General features: G+C 38.2%; 1 protein-coding gene across 4 annotated transcripts in view; it reads left to right on the forward strand.

Annotated features, from left to right (window-relative positions):
* The window catches only part of CDK14 (cyclin dependent kinase 14), a 592,901-nt gene that overhangs the window by 147,078 nt on the left and 430,908 nt on the right, over positions 1-14,915 (forward strand). For all 4 annotated transcript variants that reach the window (XM_047694487.1, XM_047694483.1, XM_047694484.1 and 1 more), the window contains one exon: positions 6,771-6,865. In XM_047694487.1, coding sequence (XP_047550443.1) covers positions 6,771-6,865 — 95 coding nt within the window. The remainder of the gene's footprint in view (positions 1-6,770; positions 6,866-14,915) is intronic.

Raw genomic sequence — 14,915 nt, forward strand, 5'->3', positions numbered from 1 at the left:
AGGTATTTGACAACTTTTATTTACTTCAGACATTTCTTGAGTGTGTGATCTTCCTGGGCTTCCTCCCTGGGTAGTGTTTGTTACTGTCACTGGCAGGGCATGCTTTCTTTCCCCTTTTCCTACCACCTCCTCCATCCCAGCTGTGCTCCTCAATAGTTAGAGCAATTGAAAGTGCTATGGGAGACTGCCTGTCTTACTTGCCCAATTTAGAAGGGATTTCATTGAGCTGTGCTATCATAAGCTAAGCTTAAAGAGAACATATTTTCAGAAATTCGTATTTAAAGCCCTGTATACATTGTACCACAGAGTGCTCCATATGTACCTCCTCCCATCTCCAGATAAATCTGTATCCATGATAGGCAGGCCCAGTCTGAAGAGGGAAAGAAGGAGCAGGCTTGAGAGTCCTACTTCTATTCTCAGGTGTTTATCATTGCGGTAGGGGGGAAGGAGGGTGTCTTATCTTGGTATTGCCTCCTTCTTGTGCTGACTAGAACATTCCTAGATAGAACCAAGCCCCCTCCTCAGTTGTTATCACCTGTGGCATTTGGATCTATCTCTCTGTGTAGCAGCTAGGTCTATTTTCTAATCAAGTTATGTATCAACCGTGGATTACCTTAGTGTGACTGTGTAATCAGGCTAGACATACAGGATGATAGAGCCTCTTTCTGAGATCAAAGGCAGAAGGAAAATTAGCAAAGGAAGATTTCACTTGAAATTCTTGTTTAATTAGGTCACACAAATGCTTCCTACCTTACCCTCACATCCACTCTCAAAATTATAATACAGTAGTGCATATTGTGGTTTTCCTGCAATTCAGGGCTTCAACAGTAATTTAAGCAAGGGATTATATATAAAGGTTAAAATCAATTTTCCATGAATTCAGTATGAAACTGTGAACATTCCTATAGCCTTGTCATGGTATCATTAGAATGAACATAGAGGTATACTCATGCAGTGTATAAAAATGCAGTTAAAAAATCCATCCCTGCTTTTAGGAGTGGGGTTTCAGTAGATGACAAATTTATTCATAATCTAATGCCTCTTCCATGAGGATTAGGTCTTCATGGGAAGATTCCACCAATGGAGTAGTGGTAAAGAAAATAGATCCTTGATTCTAATTAACTTCGTTTGATTTCTAGCTTTCCCTTTAGCTATAGGATGTTAGATGAGTTATTTACTTTTCCAGTCTTTAAAATCTTCATGTTCAAATGAGGATACTAATAGAACCAACCTCAGGGTGATGTTATGGGGATTAAATTTAGGTGCTGTATTTGAAGTGATTACTCAAAGCCAGGCACATAGCAAACACTTGATATTAACTAGCTGCCATTGTTAATTACACAAACAGTGAACTAGAGCTAGCAAAGGCTGAGAACATCTCTTTCATGGCAGGGTGGCAGGCACCATTCAGCTGGAATATTATCTTCATTTTTTCAGTATCTGTGCCAGTGTTCCCCTCCATTGGTCCATAACAATTGATGGTTCTCTGTACCTTTATTCTAGTTTAAAAAATATATATTTACATTATCTCATTAAATTCCACATCTCGGTGCAGGTAGTGTTGGTTGGCTGATTAGCCCTCAGTATATTTCCAGTTGTCTAAAGTGCTATCTTAAGCTTGCACTCTAGTAGGTAAGTGATAAGCAGAGAATAGTTGCCCCATGAAGCTGTTTCCAGTCCACCTATGCACCTGACAGCAAAGAGGCAAAGATATTATTTAGGGTTGAGTACATACGGGTTTGATCTAGCATCTGTTTAAATGTGATGATTTAATAAAGTTGCAAGAAAAAAAATTGGCAAACCAAGGGCCTGAACTTTAATTAGCAAACAAAATAGGACCTCTCCTTCTGAATTACTCTTACTTTCACTCATTTGATGGGCAGGATTTTATTATTGGCCTCTTTAATGACTTCGCAGGTGGATTCCTTATTTGCATGTGTAGTAATTACAGATCAGAAAATTTCTGGTCATTTAAAATAGGGAACTGACTTTACAAGACTCTAATCCTAAAGCTCAGACTATCTTAAAGTTATGCCCTATTCCATAGGCCCATTCTTTTGTAGATAAAATTTTTTAGAGAGACGTTATATGTGTATGGAGCTGTGAAGCTAGCATGATTGATCTGTAGATGACAGTGTATTCCCACAATGTATACATATTGGTTTCACAGGAAGAATAACATTGATTGCCTTAGCGTCAGATGTGGCAAAGTATTAATTTTCTGCCATCATGTATTAATAGGGTGTATATGGACCATGGTAGTTAATGCATCCAAATACACTTAATTAGATAAATAGAATACTTTGCACTCTTTGCATCTTCTTTTACTTGAATTTCTTGTGCATAAATGGGGTGTGTTTTTTTTAAAAGCATATTCTCCTTGTTTTTCTGATTTTCTCAATTCTATTTCTTCACATAGAACATATAGTGTGGTCTGTATCTTCAAACGATTACATCAACTCAAATACATAAGGCAGTTTATGAAGAGTGAAATATTTTAGAAAATTATTTGTGCCTTTTCAGGAAAAGAAAATATTGGCTTCCTATTCTTTTACTAGTGTTGTGTGACTGTGTCTTGTACTTGCTATAAATACGCATTAGCAGTTTATCTCCTAATAGGAGTAAAGAGGTAATTTTCTGCTGCTGCTTCTTTCTTGAACTTAGATTAGATTTATTCTTAAAGGAGCACAAAAGCAAACATAGACTTCTCATTCTAATTTTAAATAATTTAGAGTGGAACTGTGAACACAATATTTTCCCCATTGAAGATCATTTTATACTGAAGTTTAATATAGGTTTTAAAATTTCTATTTAAAACTTGGGCTCAGGAGGGTGATGGTAAAGTGTGACATTCGCAAGCTGTTTCCCGGTGATGAAAAATGCATGAGAACATAACCCACACAGGACTAGTCAGGAGATGTTGAATGTAATTTTCCATTAAGTTTTACTTGATTCAACTCAACACATGGTTTGTACCTTACAAGTTTTATGAAGAAGAGAATATGTGGTCCACTGTCTTTATTAATCTCTTCTTAGTATGTCTAATTTATACTACTTTCAGCCTTTCTTCTCTTCTAGTATGTGCATATGTGTTTATATTTTCTTGTGTGTATTGATTCGGCTGTATCCCTGGGTCTTAAAATGTCACGGCTTCTGTGCCACATATTTATTTATGAATTTTCAATTTTCATTTTCTTTTTCACTCACACAGCTAAACTGTTTAAGTTTTCCTTTTGTTCTTAATTGCAAATTTCATTGCATTGTGTTCAGGAAAAGTAACAAGATGTTTCTGCAATTTTGGATATTGAATGTGGTCATTTTTTTGGTGGATGTTAAATATGTGCTTGAAAAGAATATGTATTAATATGTATATTAGATTAAAATGGTAATTCTCATATTCAGGTTCATAAATCCCTTACTTATTACTTGTCTGCCTGCTTTGTTGATGTCTGAGTGATGTATGTTTGTTGCCCATTATCACCATGAATTTGACAATTTCTTATCTTACTGCTACCAGCAATTATTTTGTACATTTCAAAACTATGCTAATTGATTCATACTAGTTTGTGAGTATTAAATTTCTTTGTGGCTATTAATGTTCATTTTTATGATATTACTAATTTAATCTATTTGTTGTTTATGAATTTTATCTTGTCCATCAATATTGCGATACTGCATTTTATAAAATTACATTTTTGCTGTATTTTCAGATTTACTCATTTTAATTTTACCTCTTCTTAATAGCATATTGCTAGACTTTCTTTGTTTTTGCAATCTGAGAAATTTCTATTAATAAAGGAAATTTGATCATTTATTTTTATTATAATCAATCCAATTGATGCTATGTTTTACACAATCAATATGGTTAAACTTAAGTTCTTATTTTATGAACTTTTACTTAACGTGTTTTCTTCTTGAGCACCCCCTTCCTCTGACCTTTCACTTTTTATTTCATCCCTCTCCTCATGACATGGTGTCCTTCTATTCCTTTCTCCCTAATTTGTCTGGGATTTGTGTATCCAATTCATATTATTTGTGACGACCTTTGAAGAGTTAAGAAACATAGTAAAACATATGCATTTGGAGTTACTCAGCTTCTGCAGTCTGTCCTGATCAATGGAAAACATCTCAGCCTGCCGTTGCTTCTTTTTTCCTGGTGTTCCTTGCCTTTTTGCACTTCGCCTATCACTCCAACTACATCTCATATCGAGAGAATACAGAATTTTATATCCAGATTTTTTTTCTGTAGATGGCAACATTGCAGCTTTTCCATCCCACCGACAGGACTATTTTGAGTATAGTTTTAGTGATTCAGAGTCATTTCCACTATTTATTTTGAAAATGTTGCTTAACTGTCTTTTTGCAGTCATTGTTGTCTGTGAGAATATTTTACCGATTGGATATTTTTTCTATTTAGATGCAACCTCTCCCTAAAGTTCTCTAGGAGAATTCTCTTCAAACATTGAGCTTATCACTTTTTAATGAATGTCTATTCTTTTATTCACTGCCCATTGAATATTTTATTTCATTGATTAAATATTTAATCTCTAGATTTCTAAGTGTTTCTTCTTAAATGTTGTAGTGTCTCTGAACATACCGGGTGTTTGTATTCAGTTATTCTTTGCAATGTCAACTCTCTTACCCAGGTTTTGGTTTACCTGCCCATTAAGTAGTATGCCTTTTTCCCCAGGTATTGATTTTCCTGAAATGATTAGTAATTTTTGATTATATACTCATTTTTGTATTTTAGAATTGCTGTCAGCTTATTTGGTTTTCTGTAAATCATCTGTAGTGATCGTTTGAGAGAGCAGGTATTACAGCTTGGGAGTGGGGGATACTCATCCTTTTTCTAGGCAGTGGCTATTTCCGTCCTTGCTCTGCCCCTCTGCCCTGAATACTCATCCTCTCAGTTGTCTCCTCTGTGCAGATCTCCCTGCACTTTGCTTGGGACACCCCGTGCTCAGCTGTGCTGATTAATTTCACATTTACCTGGAGACTCCTGCTTCTTTTCTTTGTGGTACTCTTCTTCTCCAGGTTGGGGCATTAGGTCACCCCACTCTTTTCTCTGAAGTTTTGATTCCGGTTTATTGTCTGTCTTTCAGAATTTCTCAAAATTTCTGATCAAGTATTGACACGCTTTCTTGTTTCCCATTCCTGTTTCTGGTTTATTGTTTTTGAAAACTATCTTCTCAGTCACTGCGGCATTTTGGGTGGGAAGGAGGTAAGAAGCGTGTGTTCCACTTGCCACATGGTGTCTTTATAAATGATGGGAGTCAGATCCATTCCCAGGATGTTAGGTTTTTTTAAGTGGTATAAGAGCACATGCTCAAGGATAGTGTGCTATAAACTTTCTGCAAGAGGTTCTTTTCCTGAGCTTCTAGAATTCATTAATTATGCAGTATTACAATCACCAGCAACTTTTTATCAATTATTTATGCATTTATAACTGAGATTGGATGATCCTTTAAGATGCTTTTAATTCCTCATATAATTATCATTTTCTGATATGTTTTGATATTACCTTTTTATAGCGACATGAAAATAATAGATAACTTGCCCCATGGAGCATAGCACTCCCCATTTCTTGCTGTCTGGTCAAAGTTGAGGCAGGAGCTGGGGACAGCAGGAGGGATGAGACTACTCACGTTTAGCACTTTTATTGTCTTGATGGGGCGTACCATGTCTTCAGGAACAGTTATTTTGCTGCAGCTAAACCTTCAAGGGTGGTTTATATGTAAGACAGTTCCTTTTGTGTTACTGAGTAATATCTGAGTGATACATTGTTGATTATTTGTTTGCATTATTGTGAAGAGGTGTTGGAGGAGTACCTTTATCTGGCTGAATATCACACGGTCATGATTTATAACAGGGGTCAGAGAGTAAACATTTTCAGTTTTGTTGGCCGTGTCATCTCTGCTGCAGTTGTGACTCTGTTGTAGCTTTCAAGTCATAAGGCAATATAGAAATGAACATGCATGACTGTATTCTAATGAACTTCGTGGACACTAAAATTTGATTTTCATATATAGTCTTTTCATGCTAGAAATTTTATTCTTCTTTTGACTGCCCCCTTTAAAAAAGAAAAGTAGAAACTTTTCTAAGTTTGTGGGATGAATAGGTGGTAGTTTGGTGCTGCCAGCCCCTAATTTAGAAGATTATATAATAACATGGAAAATACTCACTATATGTTGAGTGGGGGGGAGGAGAAGCAGGTTAAAATCAGTGTGTTTAGTGTAATCCCATTTATGTAAAAAAGCAGCCATCAGCATATAGATAGCACTGGAAGAAGAGATACCAAAATATTAATGGTGGTTCTTTCTTGATGGACAGATAGATCATGGGTAAATGTAAACTTTCTATATTGTGTTTATTTGCATTTTCTGTTTTGTATCCTGAATAGTTATTATGTTGTTTTTTAGAATAAATTATTCTTACATCAGAAAAAAGTTATGGGGCACCTGGGTGGCTCAGTGGGTTAAGCTTCTGCCTTTGGCTTAGGTCATGATCTCAGGTTCCTGGGATTGAGCCCTGCATTGGGCTCTCTGCTCGGCGGGGAGCCTGCTTCCCCTCTCTCTCTCTCTCTCTGCCTGCCTCTCTGCCTATTCGTGAACTCTTTCATTTTGTCAAATAAATAAATAAAATCTTAAAAAAAAAAAGAGAAAAGTTATTTTAAAAAGTGACAGAATCTATACATTTTTAGCAAAATTGGCCTATTTATTGTTGATTAGTTTGATACAATCTGTTTTGTTTACCCTCTGCTCCATTTTTAGCCAACAAGTCCCAAATTTGGAAAAGCTGACTCATATGAAAAACTGGAAAAGCTAGGGGAAGGATCTTATGCTACAGTATACAAAGGGAAAAGCAAGTAAGTTCATTTGGTTTTTAATATTTCACATTGAAAATGTACCTGCTCTTTTAATATGGGTTATTAGCAATTAACAATATTTATTTAAATAATTCTCCTTTAATATACAGTAGATTTTTCCTTCTCAGTTTTTGTTGTTGTTTTAAGAAGTGTAAAAATCGCAGAATTGGTTTTCCCTGCTAGCAAACAATTTTGCAGACTTGTCCAATTTATCTTTTCTGTCCTACCCCCACCCTTCTCCCCCAACACTGAGGCTAGAACCCTCAAATGAGAATTCGTTTCCGGGTGAATGATATGATTAATTTCTTCTGGAGGTTTAGTGCTTGCTTAAGAATAAGAGTACTGATTTGACAAAGTCAAATATATTGGCCATTCTTGTGTTTTTTTAAATTGAGCTTTTACTCCATCTGAAGAAATCACTAAATTAAAAAAAAATGCAGATTTTTTTCTTTTTTCTTATCCGAGTATTCTGACATTATACTACATATATTTTCACATGGAGAAACAACCTTCCCTCCTGTTGTCATCACCACCCCCGCCCCATGCTATCCTGTGATCGGGCACAGGTTTGGATTCTTGAAAAGCTTACCTCTGTGTTTCTGATCGGCCTCCTCCCTCTCTCTTATTGATTAAAGAATGCGGAGTTACTGTATTCAGTGGCACGCAGAAATATAATGCTGTTTCTCAAATAACTGTAGGAGATAGAAACCTTGCCTTACCGTAATAGCATTACCAAATAATGTTGAAAATTAATTTTCTGAACCATCCCTGTTTTTTTGGTCTCTCTTTTAAGTCATTATGGAAGATAGGAAATTCTAACCTAATTAATTACATAGAAACGTGTAGTGGAAAATTCTCTGAAGGAACATTCTAAACACATAATTGGAAATTTTGACCATTTAGGTAATCTTTGGCTTTTCTGGAATATAGTCTTATACCTTACTTATTTTTTTAAGAAGATTCAGAAATATTTCTGACAAAGGAAGATATGTAAGTAAGGATTCAGGAATAATATAAGTAACAAATAGTAATACTAATTTTGAGATTTTGAATATTTACCAAAAAAGTCTTTAAAAAAATTTGAATGCGGGGCTCCTGGGTGGCTCAGTGGGTTAAGCCTCTGCCTTCAGCTCAGGTCATGATCCCAGGGTCCTGGGATGGAGCCCCGCATCGGGCTCTCTGCTTGGCAGAGAGCCTGCTTCCCCTACTATCTCTGCCTGTCAAATAAATAAAAATAAAATCTTTAAAAAAAAAATTTGAATGCAAAAGAAACATGATGGGGAATTAAAAAAAAAAGGGGCTGTTAATGACTTAACTCAAGGGTCTGAGCATTATAGAAAATTGCTGAGCAAATTTTAATAGAGGTTGTGTGTGAAACTTTATATTCTTCCCTGAAGAAAAAAAAAAAAGTTATTTCTCTAGTATATAAAAATTACTTGTGCAATTAATGTTTATAACATAAGGATCACTACACTGGATTAATCAATTATTTTGTATAATGTATGGTGTATCTGTTGTCTCACCACTTCTCATGTTGCCCTGTAAAGATAGTTCCTATAATTATCACCTCCATTTCACTAGGAATCCTGGTGCTTGGAGTTTTTGCCACTTGTCCAAGTCCACACGGTTGGGGGCAAAAGCTTGTTTTTGGCTCATGTCTCTCTGGTTTGCAGCCATTCTTTTCCTAACCACTATACAATACTGCTTGCACAGTATAAGGCCTTCCTTGGAAAGCTTTGGTCCTTGTTGAATATTCCAGATGGTTTGCACATATGCTCTGGCTTGTTGCAATCATGAATCAAACAGAAGCAAACATATTATTTCATTATAAGGAAACACAACAATGACTTTGAAGTGTCTTCCCAAAAAAGATGGTCTCAGCTGATATCCAAATGTAAGTTAATAACTCTATCAAATGTTGAACTTTGTGATTTATGTCAAAATCTTGGAGATAGTTGAAAAATCCTCCATTTATTATGCTCGAATAAATGGCTGTCTTTTAAGTAGCTGCAATCTTTGAGAAGGACAGTTCTGCACAGTTAATACTCTTCACTCCAGTAGGCCTGAATATATCTTGTTAGCATTTCTCAAGCAGCTTCAAGCCCGCTGGTCACATGTAGCATTTAATTTCCTCCGGTTGGAGATGAAAGCCGCTGACCACTCACCTGCTTTAAGAGAGGACAGGTTGCCTGTGCTTGCTTGCTTTAGGGTGGCAAGGTCAGGCCAGAGCCCAGCAGTTACGTGCCATCTAGTGACGCTGGAGAGATGAGTTGGTTTGATGTGTCCCTGAAGTGCTGTAATTTAAATAACCAGCCGAAATGTTGTGCCCCCCCCGCCCCCATTCTAGGACTCCTCATCCCCCTCCCATACGTGTCGGTACCCCAGCTCCATCTTTAAACGTTATCTTTAGCATCTTCTCCAAGAGCAGCTATCATTATCTTGTAGTAGAGGTGCCTGGTATTTGCAGAGATCTCACTGATTTCTAGTTTGTGAGTGCTTTATAACTACACCTTGAATTACACGGGTCAAGTTGGGATTTTGCCACAACCTCACTGTGTTAGTTCGCTAGGGCTGCCGAAACCAAGGACCGAAGACTGGGTGGCTTAAACAATAGAAATTTATCTTCTCGTAGTTCTGGAAGCTGGAAGTCTAAGAGCGAGGTGTTGGCAGAGTTCTGTCCTTCTGATGGTTGATTCTGTAGGGGAGAGAATCTGTTCCCTGCTTCTCTCCTAGCCTCTGCGGTGAGCTGGCAGTCTCCGGCATTGCTGGCTTGTAGACGCAGCACCTCAGACTCCACCTTCCTCTTCACGGGTGTCTCCCTGTGTGTGTCTGTATCCAAATATCCCCTTTTCAGAAGGACACTAGTCATACTGGATCAGGGCCCACTTGCATGACTTCATTTTAACTCAGTTATCTCTGCTAAAGGCCCTATTTCTCAAGAACCTGTGTCATATTCTGAGGTTTTAGAGATGAAAACTTCAGTTTATCTTTTTTGGAGGATATAATTGAATCTCTAACACACATTTCAGACCTCAGTAATTGGGCACTGCATTCATGACAGTGTTCTTCTTTTACTATTTATGGTGTATCTTGAGTCATCTTTTATTTCATGGTTCTTTAAATAATACAAGCAAAGCAGATCCCTCCCTCCCCCAGGGTTTGCGTACTTGTTAATTCAGGTGTAATTGCTGGTAGCTACAGTTTAGAAACTTTAGAAGGAATAGAGAGGCTTTTTATTGCCTTGAATTCCCTTGACTATTTTATTTTTGCAGGACACATAGATTGGGAAGAAGTTGACTGAGATCTCTATACTGTGTAGCCGCCTTGGTAAAGAGCTTTGGTTCTAGGGGTGCCTGGATGGCTCAGGCCATGGTCCCAGGGACCTGGTATCAAGTCTGGGCATCAGGCTCCCTGCTTAGCAGGGTGTCTGCTTCTCCTTCTCCCTCTGCCTATCCCCCTGCTTGTGTGCTCACTCTTTCTCTCCCCAATAAATAAATAAATAAAATCTTAAAAAAAAAAAAAAGGAGCTTGGTTCTAAAGAGTATGGTTGGTGCTGCAAACTTGTCAACATACAGAACTCACAGACAAACTTTTTAGTTTTTTAAATAAAAGCTTTGGATTTCCCACATTTTCATATTTGAGTAGATTTTTTTTTTTTTTTAAACCAGTGTTTTTCAGCATACTTTGTGCTTACTTTTTGTGTGTGTTTTTGTTTGGGGGAAGGGAGACAGTTTATCATTACTCTGACTGTGAATCTCTACCCTGGCTTGGTTTCCTGATTATGTTCTCTCTTTTAAATCCCTGTAGCATTTAATATAAGATTTTAAAAAAATTATGCATTGTATAATACTTTGCATTTAAAAATAGATAGCATTTATGAATGTCTTTAATTTAGTACCTCAAAATCATCTTTTTACCTTTCAGGGATTTTCCCAGGGACTTTTATACATTAAGACTTGTTAACATTTTTTTGGAGCTTATTCAACTAATGATGAATGTTTATTGTGTTGTTTTGATGCCCTTTTTATACTGTAGGTGAAGAAGAGGTGAATCACATGCAGATTCTGACCTCAAGAGACTTCACAGTCTTGGAGGGAGATGGTCCATATGCCTAAATAACTTAACATAAATTAGAATGTTGTGATATGAGCTAGAATCCAGTAAAAAAGGGCCAGGTCAAATGATGTGGGGTTTTCAAAGGGAAGAAAGAGAGGATGATATTGACTAAAGTATTTTAAATATGTTCTCTCCAGGGGTGACTGATCAAATTCATAACCTCATGTGCTTTTATTTTTTTTAATTTTTAAAAAAGTTTTTATTTAAATTCCAGTTAGTTAACATACAGTGGTGTGTTCATTTCTGGTGTACAGTATAGTCATTCGGCACTTCCACACATCACGCAGTGCTCATTATGACAAGTGCCCTCCTGTGTCCCCATCACCTATTTCACCAGTCCACCCCCCACCTCCCGTCTGGTCACCATCAGTTCTCTAAGTTAAGAGTGTATTTCTTGATTTCTCTGTCTCTATCTCTCTCGCTTACTTTTTCCTCTTTGCTCATTTGTTTTGTAAATTCCACATACGAGTGAAATCATTTGGTATTTGTCTTTCTCTGACTGACTTATTTTGCATAAAAAAGAATGAAATCTTGCCATTTGCCAGGACACAGAGCTAGGGCTTTTATTTTTTTTATTTTTTTAAAGATTTTATTTATTTATTTGAGAGAGAGAGATCACAAGTAGACGGAGAGGCAGGCAGAGAGAGAGGAGGAAGCAGGCTCCCTGCCGAGCAGAGAGCCTGATGCTGGACTCGATTCCAGGAACCTGAGATCATGACCTGAGCCGAAGGCAGCGGCTTAACCCACTGAGCCACCCAGGCGCCCGAGCTAGGGCTTTTAAATCAAGCCTCCCTCATCACTGTATGTATTCACAGAAATCCTTGGGACAGTTTTCTTTTGGGCTATGGTCCCCAAACAAATATATTTTCACCCTCTGTTATCAGACTCTCCACTAAACTTGTTAAAGACTGGGAGCCTTAAGTGAAAAGCAAACTGATTCATATGGATTATTGTGCAGATTTTGATTAAACAAAAAGTATTACATCTAAGTGTTAAAGTGGAATTGGTTTTAAGCAATGTTGTTTGGCAGGGTGGGTGGGTTCTTTGTGTGTGAGCATCCATGAGGGCCTGGCTGTCGTAGATAAGAGCTCTGACCACAGCCAGCCTCCTCAGACTGGAGATGCGGTGGGACCATGTGTGGCTCAGTGTACTCGGAGATCTACAGGCAGAGCACACCCAGGTCTCACCTAGATGTCTGAAGGTTCCCCGCCCCCCACCCGTTGTGCACCCTGCCATGAGTGCTGAGAAGTTAGGAATCTTTCCTCTTGGCTGGAACAGAATCCTCTTCTTTCCTTCCTACTTACTTAGGGGGTCTGTGAGGCTGCAGAGGCTTGCTTGTGATCATTTACACTTTGTGTCATTTAGAGAAGGAAAAACCTGCCCTTTTTCCATCTCTGGAATTAGAGTATTCGACTTATTTAGACTAAGTCATCCCACAGATGGTCCTGATTTCTGGTCCTTTTTTTCTGCTTATCTTCAGTTTATGTTGAGGGGACGGTGCCAAAGGGTTACTCCTGCGGGAGCCTGCTCAACAGAGAAGCCTGCCCAAGCTGGTTTGTGCCAGCCGTAAATTGTTATCTCAGAGGTCAATAAGAACAATGGACAAATTTGCTCACTTTATGTAACATGAGATTTATGTGATTGAAAGTGCCAATCTTCTTTTAGCATTTCATTCTGCCAATTTGTGCTGAATAATTGAGCTTGAATTAAATGACCTCATAAATTGAGAGACTATGCCAAACCAAGACTGAACTCTACTAAACACATTTCAAAGAGCTCTTCAAAGCCCCAGGAGAAATAGGGGGAAGAAATGCTGTTAATTAAAACAAGCAGCAGCGAGGAGAAAGGCTGCGGCAGTTAACCACCTTTTCAGAATATGGGAGATTAAAGAAGTGCCTCTTACTGCTTGCCCTGAAGGTCGACTCCATTGAAACACTATCAGGAGGAGTTTGAAGAATTCTAAAAATCAGAAATGCCCACATGGAAAACACTGGACTCCTGGGTCTCTGAAGTTTCGATCTTAAGTGTTGACACCTGGGCTGTCATGCCACTCTCCAGCGTCCTGAGAGGTTGCCTGCCACAAAAGAGGCAAATCTGATTACGTTTTATGAGCTCCGCTGCAGGAGGCTCCTGAGGCCCAGTCTCTGTTTCTCATTAGGTCTGCTCTGGTTTTCTTTTAGACTTTGGGTCCACAGGCCAAAGCTTATTATCACCACCCTCATTAAAGATCAAGCCTGTATCCGTGCTATTAATCACAGGGTATGAAAATGGCATCGTAGTATGATAATGCTACCAGTGTTAGCTTTGTAATTTAATGCACAAAATACAGCATTACAATGTCCAACAAGAGAAATTGGATTAGAAAGAAAAAGCTAACGGAGTAAACGAGTTTCCGCCTTGTAATTTTCAGATCGGGTGTTCCTTCTGTCTAGGTGAAAGTTGAAAAAGCAGAATTCTTATCCTTACCTAGGCCAAGGAGGATAATGGCCCACCCACCAAATCTGCCAATTAAAAAAACCCAAAAGTCTATTCAGATTGCAGAATCAGCCCTGACTTCCTTTAGGGGAAGAATGCAAGGCATTGGAGTCTGGTTCATTCGTACAGCTGGTTTCATTTAGCTTGCAGCAGATAAACAAACAATGCCTAATCTTTTTGACAAAAGCGACAATGAGGATATTGTTTAGGCAAGAAGCATGATTTCAATTATTAGACTAAACTGTACAGAAATAACTCTCCGATTAGACAGTGTTTAAATGTATCGGCCTCTGTTCGCCCTTTTTATTATCAGAGCACTTTGATCATTGGATTAGGACACCCTCAAAAGAATCTGTGATATTTGCTGTCTTCAGAATTGTGGTCATATATCAGATATGCCCAGCTGGTGAAAATGGAGGCATTTTTTTGGTTAGTGGAGGAATTTTTTGGAAGAGTTAGGGTAGAATTTCCAATTACCGTAATGTCAGGTCTTCTTGAATCTCTCTCCCGTAGTTCACTTTAAATGGTTTTTGAGGAGGACAAGGGGAAGGATATTATGACAAGATTGGTTTCAGTTTAAAGCGTACCCACATTCCTGAGTTGCTTCATTATTATTGTGATTCTTTTAGTTCCAACCAGGATGCTGGGGAAGTAGCATCTTTTTGTTCTAAACCAGTGGTTCTCAACTGGTTCTCGACGTTGCTTCTCAGGAGACATTTGATGATATCTGGAAATAATTTTTTGTCTTTCACAACCTAGGGAGAGTGGTGGTGGTCTTACTGGCATCTAGAGGCCAGAGATGCTGTGAAACATCCTACAAATGGTAGGACAGTCTCTCATACCAAAGAATTATTTGGCTCAAAATGTCAAAAGTGCCAAGGTCGGGAAGCCCTGATCTAAACAAGGAATGCATAGAGGCAGTTCACATTTTCTTTTTTAAAGATTTTATTTATTTATTTTTGCGTAGAGAGAGAGAGTGTGCACGAGTGCACATGTATGAGCAGGGAGGAATGGCAGAGGGAGAAGCAGACTCCCCACTGGAGCACGGAGCCTGATGCGGGGCTCAATCCCAGGACCCTGGGATCATGACCTGAGTTGAAGGCAGATGCTTAATTAACAGAGCCACCCAGGCACTCCTGGGCAGTTGCCATTTTTCCTTCCTTCCTTCCTCCCTTCCTTCTTTCCTTCCTCTCTCTTGCTCTTGCTCTTGCTCTTTTTCTTTTTCTCTTTCTTTTGTCATGTCTAGTTAAAAGAGCTCCTTCCTTTAGAGATATTTACCAAGACCCTAGTATGTTCTGTGTACCGGGCCAGGTGATTGATACATCATGGTAAGCAAAACTAAGTTATTCTTTTCATGGAGCCTATCATCTAGTGGGGGAGAGAAAACCAAGTAAAGCCAGCAGACACATCTGTAATTTAAATTGCATAAAAGAAAAGAGAGTTGTGAGAAAGAAGATAG

Source organism: Lutra lutra, chromosome 11, assembly GCF_902655055.1.
Source record: "Lutra lutra chromosome 11, mLutLut1.2, whole genome shotgun sequence".
NCBI classification, from domain to species: Eukaryota; Metazoa; Chordata; class Mammalia; order Carnivora; family Mustelidae; genus Lutra; species Lutra lutra.